Genomic DNA, 20021 nt, shown 5'->3' on the forward strand with positions numbered 1-20021 from the left:
CACTGTAGTGCTGTTTACCCATGCAGATAGTTTTGGCGTCACAGTTTTACTGCAGTTTTAAATATATCGACTGTAGAGATTTTTACCTTCTCTTGAATATAACAGTGTGGCACTCAGCTTGCTTTCTAAACGTGCCATAAAAATACATTTGAAAAACTCAGCAGCAATGTCTCTTTCTAGAAATCATGACCTGGTTACTCAAGATAATCCACACACTTTACAGTGAGCAGTTTCATCTTTCTACTGAACCGCACCGACCATCCGTATCACAGACACGGACGGGAGCGTGGCCAGCTGAGAAGGAGGTCATTAATGTTTACATCCTGCGCTGTCATGAGCACGAACCTCTCCTCCATGAGTAGATGCACATATTCCTCAAAGAATATATTTTGGCAACACAAGCCAAGTGCCATCCAGTTTCATTATATAGAAGTCAGACATCAGTCCATATCAGAATTCTGCAACTCACACCATAAAAATCTAGATGGATAAACAGCAATACAGGTAAAAGGAAAAATATATTTTTTTGATTTTCAGGGGAAACCATCCATTTTTCTAGATGACAATTTTTTTTTTTTTGCAATCATTGACAGTGAGTTCCTGCTTTTTAAATATGAGATGTTGCTCAAAATGACTTCTAAGTGTTTAAAAATGCCAGACTTCAGTCAGGTCAATTCAGCAGAAACAATAAGACACTGCCATGTTGGGAGGTTCCAACTGGAGCCACCAGCATCACATGTACACGTATATTCATGATGCTGCACAATCTTTGGAAAACTGCAAAATGTATTTTTATCAGCAACCAGCGACAAAGTATGTCGCATCAAAATCAAAAAACACTGTTAAGATTAAACAGTGAATCGATGTGTGGATCTGTTATCCCAGGGATGTGACCCCTCCCCTTCCCAGGTCTTCACTCACCTGAGCGGGGCTTCAGTCCAAACACGGGGCTGGAGAAGGATGGAGGTCCACCGGCCGGAGATCTGTCATCATGCTGCAGCAACAGAAATACAAACGACACGATGAGGTGGTCAGTTTCACGAACAAACACTGAGAATATTAATCATCGAACAGATGCTGAACATCCGCTGTGCTGTGCTTCACACTGTAAAAAAAAAAAAAAAACAGCTGAGAAAACTAATCATTTCAAGACAACTGGCTTCAATGTTTGGCCTTTTTCAAAATAATCTTTTCTTGAGATAACTTACTTTTCTCCTTTAGATAAACTTTATTCTTCAAGTTTTTAAAAACTATATTTCATAAATTGTTCACAGTGAGCTGCGAACCCCATTATTTGGAAGCTTTAAAATTAAATTGTTGCATTTGAAAATATTAAATCTTTAGTCATTATTGACTTTAATGAATTTACTCAATAATTGTATTTTTTTGTTTTAAAACTCAAAGATTCAAGTTTATTTTGAAGACAAAGAAAAATAAATCATCTCAACAAAACATTACAGGTCAGGAAACTTATTTAGGTTTATCACAAAACTCAACTCAAAGATTTGGTCTCAACAGTTACCTTGGAATTATGAATTTTCTCAATCATTTTCTTTTCTTTACAATGTGTGTGAGAGCGGTTTGCAAAGACACACAGACTAACAAATGACTGCACAGAGAAATAAACAACACAAACGCTCCTGTGATGAAGCTTTAAGACTTCAGTGACCTAAAGTTAATCTCCAAATTGTCTCATTGACAGATCGCTCCACACTGTTAGAAAAAAAAAGATGCTAACTAGGACAACTTTTGGTTCCTGGTAGATTTATCTGGAACCCACCCAATGGGTTCTACCCAGAACCCTTTTATATTATGATACAAAGAACTCCTGATGAGAGAAGGACTTTAACCATCTTTGAAGAACTCTTTCTATCAAAGAAGGTTCTTAGTGGAACCATTAGACTTAGAGAGAAATCCATACTTCTGCAAAAGATTCTTCAAATGCAAATGGTTCTGGGTAAAACCTTAGTTCTTCAGGTAGAACTCTTGTGGAACCCTTGTCTCTAATCCCCCTATCCTCTGTCAACTCAAATAACCATCAGAGAAAAAACAGGACCGGACAGATTCAGTGTCCCTCAGAGACTCTGAACTCCTTCAGTTGAGTTAAAGTTATAAAGATTTCTGCAGACTGTGAGATCGAAGTCAATTAAAAAATGACCCTGCAGGAAGATCCATTCATGTCTTCACTCCTTCACTGAGACCCCATTTCCACCTGATAACATATGATCTGTATCTGCATTTCTTATCCGGTTCAATGGAAAACGCAGCTTAAAGCAGGTGTACGTAAACGCAGAATGTACTGCTACAGAGTGTTTGCACTGTCACAGTTCACTCATTAACTTGGAGGTGAACAACAGACTTGATTGCACACTGAATATTCAATTCAAACCATCTTCAGGATGTTTAAACCACGGAAAACATCAGCGAAACGTGTGGCAGGTGCTAACACTAACACAGAAATACTTGGTCAGCAGGAAAAGGGTGCCGTATTTTGAGATACTGAGATTTAAAGGTGGTGAAGATTCATACGACTCTGTGGTCTTTGAATAACAACCAGACAGAGGGATACAATCAGACCAGCGCCCCCTGGCTTCACAGCTGGTGCGTAGATGCATTTTAGTTTCTATGAAGTTGCAGGAGAAAGGGTCCTGGACAAGAGCCACACTGTATGCAGGCTGTGTCTAAATTACACTAGTTATGGATCCTTACAAACATGCAATATTTTAAAAGTAGCAAGTTCTCACACAGAGAGGAAAAATAAATCATGTCGGCCTGAAGAAATTTTAAAATTTAATGCATCAAGATCCCTGATAATCATTTTATAATCCATTGTAGCCCTCTGAATCAGGACAGATTCCCACTCTTATAGAAAACTGTCAACTGGCTCAGTTAACTCTGGGTTTTATTAATCCAGTTATGACTACTTTCATGTGAAGAATCCAAAATCCATCATCAGAAGCACGAGTTGAGCATTTAAAGGTTATTTTACATTTAACTCTGTGAATTCAGAGTTTATTTCAACCAAACCAGACCTGGTGATTGTTGCAACAGTGGAAAGACAAACCAAGGTTATTTTGTTTCTATGGAGTTTGAATGAAGTGTGTTTTACGATGATAACATGAGTGTATTTATCAGTGGGGTCTAATGCACAGGGAGTCATAAATCCAGATACAGATCACAGATTCAGACCAGGTAGAAATGAGCTTCAGTCAAGTAGAATGGTTTCTTTAACTTCAGCCTGTCGTCCAAAACAAACTGACGGGAGGACCGTTTGTCCTCATTGATGCTGCTGTGGTTTTATTTCTTTAAATGGGGTTATAAGTCACCGAGTTCAGATCCTCAACTGAGTCTGATACACAGTTTGTGTGTGTGTTCATTCTTTTCCTTCAGAGCATTGTTAGACCAATCTGTGGAGACATTCTTCAAACAAAGCAGTTTTGTTCTCCTCGTTTCTAAACCTACACTCTCTTCACTCTGTTTGTTTCTGACTGCAGTTTGAGGGCGGTGAGCTGGAATGATTACTGGCAATTCAAAGGGTCGGTTTATTCGCTTATTTGCAAACATTATGTGAGAAGATTGATGTCTATCTCATGTCTGTAAGCACAGAGCTGGGTTTTCTATATGGCTAGCTTAGCATATCACACGCAACATCTCCTGCTGAATCTCACCACTCAAAACATCATATCTTGTTTGTTTGTGTACAAAAACATGTAAAACCAATTTGTCCAGTAAATGTAAATGTAGTCAACTGAAGTATGACACTCCTCTGTGCTTCTATATTGACTGAGAAAGCAGAAATCTGTCGTTCTTCCTGCACCAGTGCCGTCATTTGACATGTATAGTGATGTGGTTTGGTGTTAAGGACTTGGATCTCGGAGTAGCCAAGGGACGTGTCTGGATATCACTCAAAAACAAAACCTTGTTCTCTTCACTTCAAAAGGCATCCCAAAAACATGAGTGCAGAGGATTTTATGAATGAGTATATTTTGCAGTATTTTGGCTGACGTGGACATGCAGCTGAGCGTGAGCATCGGTGCCCCAAGAAATTTCTGATAGGGGTAACAGATAGGGTCACTGAAGATCTTTGGGGTTGGCACCCCAAAACTGAAAGTGCCCTTGAGCATTAGCCATGCAACAAGAGGATATGATCGGCAGGGACCATTCAGAACCTGAGCCGCCAAGAACAAGCAGAGACTGGTGCTGCTTTTGCTCAAACTGCACTCCGGATATAGCAGAAACTGAATCATTCTGCCGTAATAAATTTTAGCATGGAACGTTCTTTTTGGATGCTGACACCGATGCCAAACCCAAGAGAACACGTGTGTATCTTAAAGATAAAATGGTAAAGACAACCAAGACCAGCAGGTCTGAGGGGGCAGATAACCACTGAGTTAGTGTTTTTGTCACCTAATGTCATGGGGAAGCTCACGCACACACGGCTGTGATGGTATGAATTCCTTCTTTCTGTAGTGACAAAGCAACATATTTCCACAGAACAGAAAAGTTTACTGTAGTTGCCTTAATAAATATGGTGGGTTGTTTTTACCTTTAGGACGTTGCACTTGACCATACTGTGATTTTATTACTGCAGTAAGCTGTCAGTGTGGCAGTAAATGTACAGTTCAGTTCAAAATAAACCGAACAGGAAAGGCAGCACTGCTCTTTTACAACATCGGCTTCAGAGTGGTCATATCCTTTTCAGAAGCTTTCAGCCTTGAACTACAGCATATTTTTTGGAGATGTGATAAAATAAACATTTTATTTTATTATCATAAAATAATGATAAACCCAACACTCCAGTTATTTATCTTTTTCTCTGTCTTGAAAACTGCTTTTGTTGTGGGTCCCTCTGGAAATTCGCAGGCTGTTTATTGATTGTTGTGGCCTATAATGCCTAATTTCATGGCTGCTTTTCTGAAAAATTGCAATGAAATTGCAGGAGCAAGTGAAAATTGCAAAAGAAAGCAATTTTGTTTTAAATAATTCATTAAAATTAAGAACAGCTTGTTCCAGGGAGAATAAAACCACACTCTATTCTGTGTAACCTCACCAAAGAGGCTCAGGGTTACAACAACTTTAATAAAATATACTTTGTAGATGAAGAAGTGCACCTGGGAGGCACAAAAGTATAAAATAAAAGTGCACAGAGCATTGATCAATGTCAATAACACTGCACCCGTGATAAAAGAAAATAAAAATGCAAAAAAATAGTGAATAATCAAACAAAGCAGAAGAAGTACATGTGTGATGTTTGCATGGGGGACTTGCGGGAAGCAACAATGATTGGTCACATTTGCAGAAGTTACAGAGTTTGGACAAAATTGCATTGCTGTGCAGAATTCACGGGGATTGATTGAATTTGCATGAATTGTTGTGATCACAACATTGCAGCTGACCGGAGGGACTGATTAGATGCATTAATAGATCCATATGCTGATTTCACCATGAGACTGACCCTTCAAAATAAAATACATGGTGACTGTGAGGAGCTCAACCCCTCGGTAGACATTACATGAACGTGGGAATACAGTTATCGTCACAGTCCTACATGCACAATGCATCCTGGTATTACTGGCAATACAGCAGCACTGAGGAATTTATTACTTTTATTGACTACATTTACCATCAACACTGACTGGACATCCACATAAAAGTTTTTCTTTCTGTTTAATAAAGTTTATAAAACTGAAATGTCATTATCAGACAGAGCTGGTTGCTTATGAAACAAACAAGACACAGAGACCAAAACGGATTGACGTCACATATCAGCCACTTCTGCAGATGATCTCTTCACACACCAACATGCAGGACAGGAAACTGTCAATTCACCAGCCACCAGTTTATTCAAATCAACTTTATTCACTACTTTTTCTGTTTCTCAAGAGTGCAGAGTGACTGGTGAAACATTTAAACATGACGTGTAGCAATAAAGAAACATTTTCTCCACACTGTTCACATGTGCAACCTGCTGCTGCCTGAAATAAGACACATGTGAAAGCTCAGTGTGGTTTGATCGCCAAAATAACTCACAGCAAACACTGAGAAAACACGACTGAGGACACTTCACTCTGAGGGGCGGGTGGACAGAGCCTGCAGCGGATTGGTGCTCGGTTTACCTGGATTGACATATGCCATTCATACTCCCGGCATGCAAGCTGGGCCTCAAACCTGGCCTTCTCTAGAATCATCTGTCTCTTCTTCTGGAACTCATAGCCACCTTCCTCCATGTGCTGCTACAGAACGCATCAAATGTTCAGGCTTTAAGTTACCTTAAATATTTGCTAGTACTTAAATATTTAAAGACACAAAATAGTTTAGGACTTAAGTTTCCTACAGCTGCTAGATTTAAAGGTGCAATATGAAAGAATTTTAGCAGAAAAAAATAAAAGTAACAGTTTTATGTCAAATATGTCTCAGTATTGTTTTGCTGAGATATTTTATATATATCTGAGGTTAGCATGCTAACCAGCTAGCCCCGCACTTTGTACCTAAAGAACCACTAGTCCGATGGTCCAGCTCAGGCCTAAAAGTCTCTGTAGTTTCAGCGAGGAGATGTGTCTCTTAGCTTTCTGAAGTCTAATAATTAAACAAAATCACAAAATATCAAGAAAGGGAATATTCTGACCTAAAAACGCGACTGTTCACTGAGCCTAGCTTAACTTCCTGGAGCCCCTATAAACCACCTCAGTACTGTATTCCCTGTCATCAAACTGACCCCCGTCTGTCTCTGAGGCTGTGTTTGGTCATGGTCCGGCCATGTTCACTGGGAGACTGCTGAGCCCTGTTCCGCTGCCCGTTGCCCTTCCCAGCTCTGCTCCCCACCAGCCTTCCCCACTGGGTCCCAGTCCAAAAAAAACTTTCTTCCTGGTGGTCCAAAGCTCCTGAGCTAGAGGTGGAAACACCCAACACTACCTCGTTGCTCCGAGCTCCAGGTCCAGGCAGATTCAGTCAGATAATAGGGACACGAGCTGCACAGCTAACTGAGGGAACTAGCTAATGGCAGCTACAGTTAGCAGCAGTTAGCAGTTACTCTGGAACCACTCCCTGTTTGTTTGGCGTAGTAATGTTCACAATTAGACGACTAGTCAACTAGTAAACATCGCCACCCTCACTAGTCGGCACCAGAAATACTAGTCGGTTAAACCGTTTATTAATGTTTCAGTGGAAGAGATGACATCTTGTAAAACCAGTTTTGTCAATATTTTGATCTAGAAAATGAAAATCAGTTTCTACACAGGCTGTGTCAGAATAAACTGACATATAACCACTCGACTGGAGCAATGTGTAACCACATTCAGCACAGACGTGGATGTTAACCTGCGAGGAGAGCAGGCTGCTGCTGCTGATAGCTCTGCTAATGCTGTGATGACAAGATAAAGTTGGTGTATTTAGTATTTATTATAGTTAGTTGATATTTTGTAGGATAATGTGATTAACATACTCTACTAAACTTGGACAGTTTTGTGAGTGTTTTCTTACTTTTAAACTAGCCAACAGTCTAAATTAAATTAATTCTGTTTAATCAACAGGGAAATAAATCACCAGGATGATCCCTCATGAAATTCACAGGTGGCCAATTCTTACGTATTGCACCTTTAAAACCTCTGTACAGGATTTCCACTTTGGCAGCCCCCAGCAGAACAGTAACAGACATCAGTGATTGAAGAGACATTTGGGTTTGTTCAGCCTAAAAATGTTAGAGTTTGAGAACCCCTTTGACGGGGATTTGTCATTTGTTTGACAGTTTCCAGACTACATAATCAATAATATTAATTATCTATTGTGGCTGATATTCAATGAATAGATTTTCCATTTCAAGTTGGAAGGCTAAAATCTGTACTCATGCAAACAAGTCAAACTCCCCAAAACCAAAGTCACTGGACACACGCTGTGGATCTGTCATATCATTTTTTTTTTAGAAGAACTTTGCCGTCACATTCTGTCATAGACATGTTTACAGGGCGGCCATTTTCATGATGTCATCAAAAACACAACACTGTACTGTTTTGTTCAAGGTTGCAAGTTATATAAACATACAGACTTGTCATTTCACTGTAGTTAAAAGGGTTATCAAATACATTGTTTTACCCTCAAATATGTCTGGATGCCACTCTGGATTGTTACTATCCATGAAAAATAGCTGCCGTGTGAATATGGTCTATTACAGAGTCTAAAGAAACTGATCAGAGTTCTATGAGTCTCTGATTAACATCTTATTTTTCAGTAAATTATTGATGTAAAAACTGAAGCTCACACCAAACTCACTGGAAGTTTATCTGAAGTAGAAAATAAAATAAGTACACACATTAAAACAAGGTGTGGACTATCATCCTGTATGCTGAGGACACCTTGTTGTTTCATGGTGTGTCTGGACTCAAAGTAAGAGAAGTTCTGAAGTTCTGCACACTGTACCTTTGGTGTGGTGACGCCGTCATCACTGTCCTGCCCGCTACAGAGGGAGACAGAAATCAAGAACTTTACTGACACGGCAGCAGCGACACAAATCTCACACACTGATCATCAATCCACATGCAGAGTTTGGCACGCTGTAATGTTCTGAACTGGTTTCATCTCATCGTGAATCTCTGGTCTGAACTGGACTCAACATCTCCTTATTACTGATTTACAACAGTAGTTAAACTGTTGATCAGAACTACACTTACAGTGTCCTGACACACAGTTTTAAAAGACACCGCCTGGAAAAATAAGACGACAACGACCACAGTATGAAATGATAAGTTCACACGTGGTGCGGCACAGACTCACACACAGACACTAAGTCTTACTTGAGTGATTCTTCCACGGTGACCATCTCGACCGGGTAGAGCTGAACTCCAGACAGATCGTCCTGCTCCGTGTTCACTCTGATGACAAATAAGCACAACATCATCATCATTATTATTATTATTATTATTATTATTATTATCATTATTATTATTATTATTATTATTATTACAGCAGGTTCTGGTGTAAAAAAAACATAAAAACTCCCCTCTGCCTGGGGAATTATTTTTTACAATGCTGAGGATGTGAATCCACAACGTTTTAAAGGATTTCTGGACTCTGTGGGACAGCTGGTCGACTGATACAGGCTGATGCAGATATTTAGAGAGCGGAGCTGCTGACAGCTGATACATAATGCATGCATACATAAAGTATGTTTCAGTGTCACGTTGACATTCAAACATTGTGACTGACACTAAACTGGGCTCTCAGGTGTTGGTTCTCACCTGCTGGGGTCCTGCAGCAGCTCCACAGCCTCCTTCAGCTGGTTGATCATGTCAATGTGGAGCTCTGTGCTCCCCGTGACCTTTGACCTGGAGCCAAAAACACAAATGATGAAACATCCTAAACTCCCAGTGGAGATATTGGTGCCAACTCAACTGTCAGGAGTCGGGAGCATTTCTTTAAAATGAATCCATGACTCACTGAATGTTCTCAACCAACAGAAAACGATGTAAACAATCAACTGATATCAGTAAATATGGATCAATAACAATTTAACTTTTTAAAATGCTTGAAACTGTATTCTTGTATCTTTTTTCCTACTTTTTTATATTTGTTTATATACATTTATTGTTTTAAATTAAAGCCTGACTCACAGCTGAAGCAAAAATAATCAAAATTTCCCCCAAGAAATCCAAAATAAAAAAGCAGATCCAGAGAAAAGATGTAAAAACTTACACTTGTTCTGTGGGCCAGTGTGAGTCTTCCTCTATCCTGAGGGGTTCGTCCAAGTCTGCTGCTGTCCGACCCTGAAACACACACACACACACACATCAGCACCAGCTGCAGCTGTCACATGACCCACAGACCAGCTCAGCCATTGGCCAACAGGCAGAGACGTTACGATTATACTCTGATACACAAACTCAACAATAAGGACACTGTAAGAACCTCACGTCCTTCCATCCATCACTCTGTCCTCAGTTCTCACAGAGGGACGGACGGGTTAATAACTCAGATTGTTAGCCAAGGTTTACATTCTTTTGTAATGATACATTTAAAGGACTTTTCAAACATATTTCTGAGACAAATTATTTCAAAATTAAGGGCCAATAATTCACACAGATGTTCACAAATACAAGTCAAACCTACAGGTCTATGTAGACGCTTCAATAGAAGAAATTAGAAATTTAAGGTGAAAAATCCTTTTATTTCATCAGGATGTAACTGCACTGTTAACTTTTAGCTACCTAGCAAACAATGCAAATAACATCCAGAGGACATTGTCTCCTAGAAGACTCACAGAGGATGAAGTAATTTTGTCCAGTCAGTCCCTACAGAAAGTTTTGATGTCATGATTGCAACAATTCGTCAGTTCTGCACAATCTTACAATTTTTTCCAAACTCTGAAACTTTTCAAAATCCAAAAAGATCATCTTTTCTTCCCACAAGTTCTGCCGATCAGAGCAGTCCCACCTCACAAACATCACACAATCGGCCAAATCAATGTTTTCTTTTATTATTCACCACTTTTTTTGCATTTATATATATTTTTTAATTTCATTACAGGTAGCGTGTGAACATTTGTCAGTGTTATTGACATTTAGAAATGTTCACACTTTAATATTTTATAATTTTGAGCTATTTTGACTGAGTTTGAATGTATTTGGAATACCCCAAAAAGTAAAGCATTTTTTGCTTTTGTAATCCTGAGGTTTGCTCAGAGCACTGAGAGCAGAATGTGTTTCTATTCTGTCTGGAACGAGTTACCTTTGGGTTTCAATGAATTATTGAAAAAAAAAATTCAAAAAGATTTTGCCTTTTTGTGTAAACTTCATCTGCAAAGCAGATTTTGTTTGGGTTTTTGTGATCCAGAGCCGTTTTTTGTGAGGTTACTTGAATCACTCAGAACACAGTGTGGTTTGTTCTCCCTGGAACAAGCTGCCTTCAATTTCAATGAATTCTACAAAAAAGCGACTTTCTCCCTCAATTTCATTACAAAAAAAATTCCTAAAAATTTCACAATGCACACAAATTAGAAAAAGTAGAATTACAAAAGCTGCAGTGAAATCAGACAATTTAGGCCTCAATGATCCCAAAAACAGCCTGTGAAATCCTGCAGGAACTGTCCAGTCTGCTTTTTCTGTCTGAGCCTCCCAGGATCTGAACAACTTTCTAACAACATTCTAATTTGCACCACAGATGCTTCATATGCAGGTTTATTAACACACATGTGAGTAAAGCTCAGGCTGCATACAGAAGAGCAGAGGGGCTCCCACTTATCTCTTTATAAATTATTATATTAAGTTCCACCACGGACGCTTCATATCCAGGTCAGTTCACACACCTGTGAGCAGGTGCACCCACACACCAGCCAGCTGTGGGTAGATTTCTGTAATGGTGGGTAACACAGTCACTCTCATTAGTTGATTTATGGCCATGCAGTAAAACGACCTCAATACAGATCATGACACTTTTTACTCGATATGAACAGATCTACAGACGCTTCCTGTCTGAATGAAACAAACTTCAGGATATATTTTACAATGACAACAATATTCAGTTTCTATCAGAGCGACAACAGAGAGACAGTATAATGAATTTATCAAACGTGTGTTGAAGAAGCAGAACACAAACTCTGCAGGAACGTGCTGCACTCAGCTGGTCTGTTTTCATCATACAGAGCTCGTTATGAGAAATCAGAAGAAATCATCGCTGTACACCAATGTCAGTCTGTCGTCTAACCTGCTCACACAATGAAACCTGCAGGACAAACTCTCCAGATGTGCTTCACCTCTGCTGCTACGACTCACAGGAAACTCTGCTTCAACATACCAGACCAGTGAGATGTTTGCTGTGTTGTTTGTCATTATGATGTGCTGCTGCAGTAACATCACACTGTTTGTGTGTTGATCGGTGCCTCAGCTGTCTGTCTCTCTTGTCTCTGTGTCGTTCAGACTTTGTTTATATCTGTTTATTTTTCACTGATTGTACTTTGACGCTTTTGTTCATGATGTCTGTTCTTCTTCATCAGCTCTTCACAGCCCTGCAGCAGTAAAAGCTCCACAGCGAGTGGTGACGAAGTACGACTGAATACATTAACAGCATAATTATTTTTCCCCCTTTTTTCTAATTTATTTGGAAAAATGTTCCTTTCCATATTTTAACAATCAGAAGCTGGAGAAGAAGGTTGAGGAGTCCTGCTTTAGTCCTTATTTGGTCAGAGCTGAGTGTCCACAGTGACTCAGAGACTTAGTGTGATGTAAGCGTTTATAACAGGACGTCTCTCTAACCAACCAACAACTACTTTTAACCTCTGTGCAGAGTAAACTCTTATTAACTGACATAAAGTGACAGTTTTAGAGTCCTTTAAAATAAATCACAGACTCCCGGAGCCCAAAGTGACAAACAGTCTCGCTGACGGTGGAATAAAGTGGAACAGTTTTACATGACTGGACTGTGAGTGTTTTAATCCATGAAGTGAACAGTTTACTGCATCCATGTTTTATAATAAAGAGGCTGAAACACAGAGAGAGGAGGAGCGTCAGGTCTTGCCTTGATGTAGTTGACGAATCGAGCGCTGAGAGCAGAGTCTCTGTAGGTGAACTGGTCCCTCAGGGCTTCCGTAGGACTCTCCTCGATCAGACGGACAGAGTCGGAGTTTGGGTCGGCTGCAACGGGAGAAATGTGAACGGTAAACATCTTTATATGTTCAAAAAAACCCACTGCTTTCATTGTGTCAGAGTCCACGGCGTGAACGCTGCTTTCTTTTAACAATCCCACAATGCAACGTGTCACATTTCACAGATGAGAAAATTCCCTGAAACAAAATGATCAAATGTCGTAATAATTCACTGCTGTTTTTATTGTTTTGTTTTTATAGTGTTCAGTGTTATTGCCAAATGTCATATTAAAGAAAAAATAAAATCAGGTTAATTTACAAAGCTAGTAATTTTTAGATCTAAATGAGCTCATGAACTCACGTGAATAAAAAAAATGAAATTAAAATGTCTAACAGCAGTTCTGTTTAATTTTTCATCGTTAGGGTTGGGTATCGTTTGGATTTTAACGATTGTGATTTTGCTTATCGATTCCAGTTCTTAACAAGTCTCGATTCCAGTTCCTTGAGGGGCGGGGTCAAAACAGGTCACATGCTTATCTCACTTTAACCGAAAACTATTTTGATAATTGTCATTTTTCATGCAAAAATATTTCAGAGTTCCAGCTTCACAAAGGTAGAAAGATTTTATGCTTTAATAATTTTAATTTATATCTGAATTACAATATCTGCCCATATAGATACTAAACTGATACCAGATATATATTTTTTTTCATTATCATCATTAATGTTATTATTTAGATTGAATGAGGCTGAAAGTGAACTTCAGTTTAAGGGTGAAATTTGTCAGCTGATGTTTCTGATGTTTGTGTCACATCACATCAGTTTTCAGCAGAAATGTTTTTTAAAAGTCTTTCTACAAGAAAGAAAGTAGTTCTGGTAGATTTTACAGCAGAAAGACATGAAACTGCTCACAACAAGGGCTGTGGATCATCCTGAGGAGCCAGGTCATGATTTTTGGAAAGAGACGCTGATTTGGAATTTTTCAAATGTATTTTTTTGGTGCTTTGAGCTCAACAAACAGCGTGTCATTTAGTCCCACTACGCCGGAGAGAGAGCAAACATTTCTACGGCCGATATCTCCAAAACTCTGCAACTCGCACCATAAAAATCTAGACAGATCAACAGCACCACGGCTCAAAGGAGAAATAAGTATTTTTTGGGGTGAATGGTGCCTTTAAATCCTGCTAATTCTTAAAAATATGAGTATATTTTGATTAAACCGCTGCGTATAACACTGAGAAGAAAAAAAGTAACCTCCTTTCAGTCGTCTCAGCTCAGTTAGTGTGAGTCTCCATCAGATGTGACCTGATTGAAGCTGATTGAAGTCTATTTAAACTGTGTGTCCTGGGACCTGCTGCTGTACTCTAATAGAGCTCAACAGCCCACATATACTCACTCACACACACACACACACACACACACACACACACACACACACACACACACACACACACAGCTGACAGGTTGTTAAAGAAGTGACGACGCTGAAGACGACATCAGTGGAACAAGTTTTTAAATCTGATCAATCAATCTGAAACTATCAGACTACAGTGCTGCTGAGCGGTTCATCAGGAGGTGAAGCACAAAATACGACAACAGAGACCGCGGACTGTTGAGCAGCTGAAGTCGTATATCAAGAAAGAATGACAAAGAATTTCACTTTCAAATTTAGGAATCAGTGCATTCAGTTTTTATTCATGTTTTACACAGAGCCACAACTTTTTTGGACTTGGGTTTGTAAAACTAAGACTAAAAAAATTTTAAATAATAAAATCTAAACTGACAGGAGCAAATGAGACGGGGCGGAGTCAGGTTAGCATTAATACGAGCTGAGGAAAACACACACACACAGTTTATTCACACATATCAGGTCCACAGAACTCTCTGTGCTGTCAGGTTTCCGCTGTTTCACACAACAGTTGTTTAATAAATTACCACATCCTGTCCACTCTCAGCTCTGTGTGTGTGTGTGTGTGTGTGTGTGTGTGTGTGTGTGTGTGTGTGTGTGTGTGTGTGTGCGTACCTGTCAGGGAGCTGATGTGTTCACTCGAGTCGTCTTTACAGATCCCCTCCTCCTCTGTGATGTGACTCATCGGTACGTTGAGACTCAGACTGTCTTCATCTGACGGCTGCAAAACGACGACGACAAACAAACAGCTGATCAGTTCATCAAAAGAAAACTAAAGAACAAAAATTATTTATTTATTGTTTAAAGACATTTATTTGACAAAAAATGCAAAATATTCTCTGATTCTCCATCACTGTAAACAGATAAGACAAAATACATTAAAACATTTAAACATTTAAAAGTGACGGGCAATTTTTACTACTTTCTAACTGAGCTGCAACAATTACTAAAATAATTCACCCTTTTCTAATATTTTATGGACAACCAATTGATCAATCAAGAAAATAATGATGTTAGTTGCAGCCCCACTTTCTGACATCATACAGTTTAACAGTTCAATTAAAAACCGTTAGCTGCAACTAGGATGCAAATTTTGTGCATTTTCTGCAAACTGCCCTGTTAAAATGTACAGTTAGTAATAATCTATTCACAGTGTGTTTATTTAAAAGACAGAGAGATTGATTAATATCTGTTAATAATAAAATTAAACTAAATTGTATATACCGTTGTTTAAATTTCTTCTTGCTGATATTTTTACATATTTTTTATATTTTTATTGATCCACTTTGCTGCTGCAGCACTGTTCATTTCCCCCACTGTGGGACTAAATAAGGAATATTTTATCAGGGTTCAGTGTTAATGGATTTTTTTTTTTACACTTGCCCAGGACCGTACTAGTTGGTCAAAAATCACTTGCCTGAAGTTCATTTTTACTTGCCCCGTCTCTGGACGGCAGCGATGTTTTCTGTCTCCACTGTTCTGAGACGTAAGCGTGTTTAACTTCACACATATGTTGGTGTGTTCCTTATAATAGGACAGTTTTTCTAAAATTAGATTCAGAAAATATCAAAATATCACCTTGTTTACAGTATGTCAGTATATTGAATCGTAGCCCAGGCATCATGATAAATATCGTATCACTAGATTCTGGCTGATAAACAGCTGATTCATTCCAGAGGAGGGCTGGATGATTGATCAATTTCAATTTCAAACATGATTTTGGCTTTTTGCAGCGCTGACACAGAGCTGCGTGAAACACACAGACATGCAGGAGGAGAGAAATCCTCCCACAGATCATCTCACAGGACGAAATTTTCAACTCCTCTGCTGCAGAAGAAGCATCGGCCCGTTTCCGGAAGGCATAAAAAGCTTTGTGTTATAAATCCACGAGGTTCTCAGCTCCGTGTGTGATTAGAAACCAGCAGAACCGGCTGGTGAGGGTGCGCTGCTGTGTTGTTTCACACCTCCTTTGACTCACTGTGTAGAATTATTTTTAGTTATTATTTTTTACATATTGTTTAATTTATTGTTTTACATATTTTCCAGTTTATCATTTATTTTCATCTATTTCTTGTTTTTCAGTTCAATTATATTTAAAGTTCAAGCACGTTGAAGAAGTTCAATAAACACATAATCTTCTTAAATCAACAAATAATCATGATTTCAGTATCAATGAAAATAATATTTTGCCAGAATCACGCAGTCACATTCCAAAGTCACCATAAACATCCAGCAGACAACTCAAAGACACAGATGTTACTCAGTTTCATCGAACTCGATGATCGACCACTACTGACAGTTCAACAGGGAGGAAATATGAGAGAACCTGAAGTGAACCTGACCTGAGAACCTGAGTGTCATCACAGTCAGCAGCAGCGTTAAGATGTTAAATCCATGAGATTATCCAGTGTCAGGTATCAGAATCAGATCTGAACTGAATAAAAGTGGATCAGCGCATCTCGACTTTAAAGAGCAGGTTATGATGTTGTTATAACAGAGTGACCCTTAAAATAATCCAGCTTTCATGTCGCTGCACTGACGAAGTGTGAAAGTAATGAGCTGAGATCACAAACGGACCTGAAAAGAGAAAACTGAGACAAACACACACACACACACACACGGCACAGAGACAGTTAGACAAAGAGACATGGACACACACACACACACACACACACACACACACTCCGTCAGTACCTCAGTAGCAGACAGTCTCTTGTCTCCGTTGTCGCTGCCGACTCCTGAGTCGCTGTCCTGCTTCTTCTGCTGCTCCATGTCCTCCACACTGCAGACACACAACACAGGTCACACATCTCACACACACAAGAAGTGTGTGTGTGTGTGTGTGTGTGTGTGTGTGTGTGCGTGTGTGTGTGTGTGCATGTGTGTGTGTGCTAAAGAGAAAGTGTGCCACAGTCAAACAGAGAGAGAGAGCAGAGCCTCTCTGTCAGGCTGTGTTCACACTGCTGTTTAAAATCTGCTCACATCTGACTGTAGATCTGCTGACTGCTCATGTTGCTGTGTGTGTTTCAGTGTAGGGCTTCGACTAATCATTATTTTCATCACTGATTAATCTGTTGATCCATTAATCGATTATTAGTTGGTCTTTAAGTGTCAGAAAATTATTAAGAATCACAATCAGTGACGTCCTCTAAAGGCTCATTTTTCCCAAATCCCAAAGATAACACTGTTTTGTCTCTTTGAAGTGTAATTATCACCGACTGTTGCAGCAACATTGCTTCAGTGAATCGTGAAGACACAAAACGTTTGAGCAACTTTCAGCAGCCGTGTGAACGCAGCCCTGTGGAGGTCTCCAAGCAACTGAACAATAATGTACGCTGTAATTGCTTGCATGCAGACACACACACACACACACACACACACACAAATTAACCTCTGGTGAACAATATTCCTACTCCTCTCCTCTACTGCATCATTTATTCCTGCATTTTGAATGGAATTAATGAATTTCTCTTCAAATAAATTTCCGAACTGACCAATGAGGGTGCATCAGTCCCTCTGTGACCTCTGACCCCTGACCCCCTTTCATTATATTAAACTTACTGTAACCTGATCTGATCTGATCATCATCATCTAATGCTACAAAATGCCATTTGATAAGAAGATCTGTAACTCAGACTCTTGTGTGGTTTTATTTTGGCGGGGCACCTGCAGAGAATCACTCTTCCTTCATCGTGCTGGAGGGCAAACTGAGCCTCGCTGTGTTTCTCTCTCATCCGGTTTTCTTTTAAGGTCTTTGTCTTAATGGAGTTTTAAAAATAGCATCAATCAGTTCTCAGCTTCCTCTGGAGCACGAGAAAGAGTGCAAATGCACCCGGAGACCAACTTATTCATCCAGATCCATGAAGTAAAACAGTGGCTCCACATGTCAGATATCAACTAAACAAATCCTACTGAAGTGACCAAACACACAGAGACATGAACAGAGAGAGTGAGGCAGTTTTAGAGAAAGAAAAAAGATTTGTGAGGAAATTAAAGTGAAAAAACAGTGGGAAAATGGAAAAAGAGGGCAGCACAGGGAGAGACAGAGAAGGAAGGAAAAAAGGCTGAGAAATAATTGACACACAAACTCTTAAGAAAAGTTACAGAAAGACGAAAAAAATAACTTAAAACCAAACAATAAGACAGAGAAAGGGAGACAGAAAATAAAAGAAAGAGAGGGAAGAAAAGAGAAGACAAAGAGATGAAGGGTGTGAATGTGGAACCGTTCTTCCTGCCCATGTGTTGACGGTGTTTCACGTGGGCAGAGATGACGGAGCTCAGCATCCTCTGAGGGTTCCAGCTGAGTTTCAGCTCAATGATGTAGAATTTTCCTTCCTTCTCTATTTTTTCTTTATTATACCTTTAAATAATAGATGTCAGACTCGGGTGGTATAAAGGTATTATAGTATAGCAGAATGTTATGAAATCCAATTGATGTGATTTTCGATACGGTCATAAATACAGACGCTCATTTTTATGTTAAACTGATGGGGAGATGCTGTAATGTAGTGTGTAGTTTTCACCACCAGGGGTCAGTCTCTGCAGGGCAGCAAACATAGCTTTCATAAGAAGAAGAAATATGGCATCCTGGGGATAAAGTTAACAGACTAATCAGCTAAAAAGAAGAAAACGCCTCGGCCCTGTTTTGGATTATTCTGGATCAAAACCATCCAAACTCAGAGTGTCACTCTTCTTAGAGCCTCATGCACGTCACATGTAGAGAAATGCAAAGCTAGTCAGACTTGTGGTGCCTAGTTACGGTTGCTATCTATGATTGGACAGTATCTGTTTGGAGGAGGGGCTAAGTAATGGGTCAGTTGTTCCTACATTTTTTCTTGACTTCGATCATTCAGCTGCTATCACTGCTTCATTCCTCTGTTCATAAAAACTACATCTGTTCCTTTTCTTATTTTCCTGTCATCTTTCTTTGTTCCATTTCTTTATTTATGTCTTCCTTCATTCCTGGTGCAAATAATAAGTAATATCTTATCTACCAGAGTGTGTAACTCTGCAGTGAACTCCTGACAGCAGACAGTGTGACCCAGCAGGGAGTCAGAGGACGGATCAGTTTCAGCTGACTAATGGAGGATTTGGCTCCAGAATGAGAAACTGAGGAAGCTTCGATCACAGACGGCAGAGACAGTCACCCTCCCACCGCAGAGCGTCCTGTCATTAAAACCAGACAAAATAAACCGCTTTGATGTGATGTAACACGCTTCCAGCGGCCTGTCGGTGGCTGTGAGCTCAGAGGAGCGGACAGCATCAAAATCAAACGACACGAAAGGCCCAAAAGTTTGGATCGACGATGGTAAATTATTTCATCATGATCATGTCACCACCGCAGATCAGAAGTGAAATAAAAAAGTGTTTATTTCTAGATTTGCTCATTAACACTGTGTGAAAATAAGTGAATTGATTTTAGCCCGTTTACTGTGCAGCTGGAGCTGGAGCGCTTCTCTGCCTGTGCTGCTCGAGGACGAATGTTTGGAAAACTGAAATTCATTTGCCAGGAGGCTCAAAGAATGATGAGGTAATTCGTCCTCACCTGCCAGAACTGCACACTCTGCAGTCGTCCCATCAAACTACTCTGGTTAAATAATAGCTGAGATAACTGGTCTAAAAACAGATGGAAGAGGACAGGCTTTTTGTCATGGTAACCACCGTAGCACTAAAAGAGACGGAGGGGACGGTGTCTTCTCATTGGGTGATATTAAAGTAGCTGACCTGCCGGTGGTGGGTCGTGATAGGCTGAGTCGTTCCATGACGGGCAGGTAGAGAGAGTCGGGCATCTTCTCACTGCGACACGCCTCGATGCTCAGATACTTGAATATATGAACTTTACCTTTTATACAGATCTGAAAAGGAGCAGAAAGATTCAAATGAGGACAAAACAAAAAGACTGATTTCTTTTATTTGCTTTCTCTTTTTCTACCGTCTCCACCGACGTTTATCTCTGAGATCCTCGAGAGAGCAGTCACCAATCAGCTGCATGACTTTATAAAAAAATGATTGTTTTTTCAGTCAGGATTTAGAGTCCATCATGGC

General features: G+C 39.7%; 1 protein-coding gene across 2 annotated transcripts in view; it reads right to left on the bottom strand.

Annotated features, from left to right (window-relative positions):
- lrch1 (leucine-rich repeats and calponin homology (CH) domain containing 1) overlaps positions 1 to 20021 on the bottom strand; it is an 83390-nt gene that overhangs the window by 15731 nt on the left and 47638 nt on the right. Inside the window, exons 6-15 of one of the 2 annotated variants that reach the window (XM_084725492.1) lie at positions 19701 to 19831; positions 16671 to 16758; positions 14592 to 14697; positions 12502 to 12617; positions 9685 to 9755; positions 9231 to 9317; positions 8787 to 8864; positions 8413 to 8449; positions 6117 to 6233; positions 922 to 994 (exon numbers count right to left, since the gene is read on the bottom strand). In XM_084725492.1, the coding sequence (XP_084581618.1) occupies positions 922 to 994; positions 6117 to 6233; positions 8413 to 8449; positions 8787 to 8864; positions 9231 to 9317; positions 9685 to 9755; positions 12502 to 12617; positions 14592 to 14697; positions 16671 to 16758; positions 19701 to 19831 (904 nt within the window). The remainder of the gene's footprint in view (positions 1 to 921; positions 995 to 6116; positions 6234 to 8412; positions 8450 to 8786; positions 8865 to 9230; positions 9318 to 9684; positions 9756 to 12501; positions 12618 to 14591; positions 14698 to 16670; positions 16759 to 19700; positions 19832 to 20021) is intronic. The other variant, XM_084725493.1, reaches the window with a different exon arrangement.

The sequence above is a fragment of the Lutjanus erythropterus genome, chromosome 8 (assembly GCF_056507025.1).
Source record: "Lutjanus erythropterus isolate fLutEry1 chromosome 8, fLutEry1.hap2, whole genome shotgun sequence".
NCBI lineage: Eukaryota > Metazoa > Chordata > Actinopteri > Lutjaniformes > Lutjanidae > Lutjanus > Lutjanus erythropterus.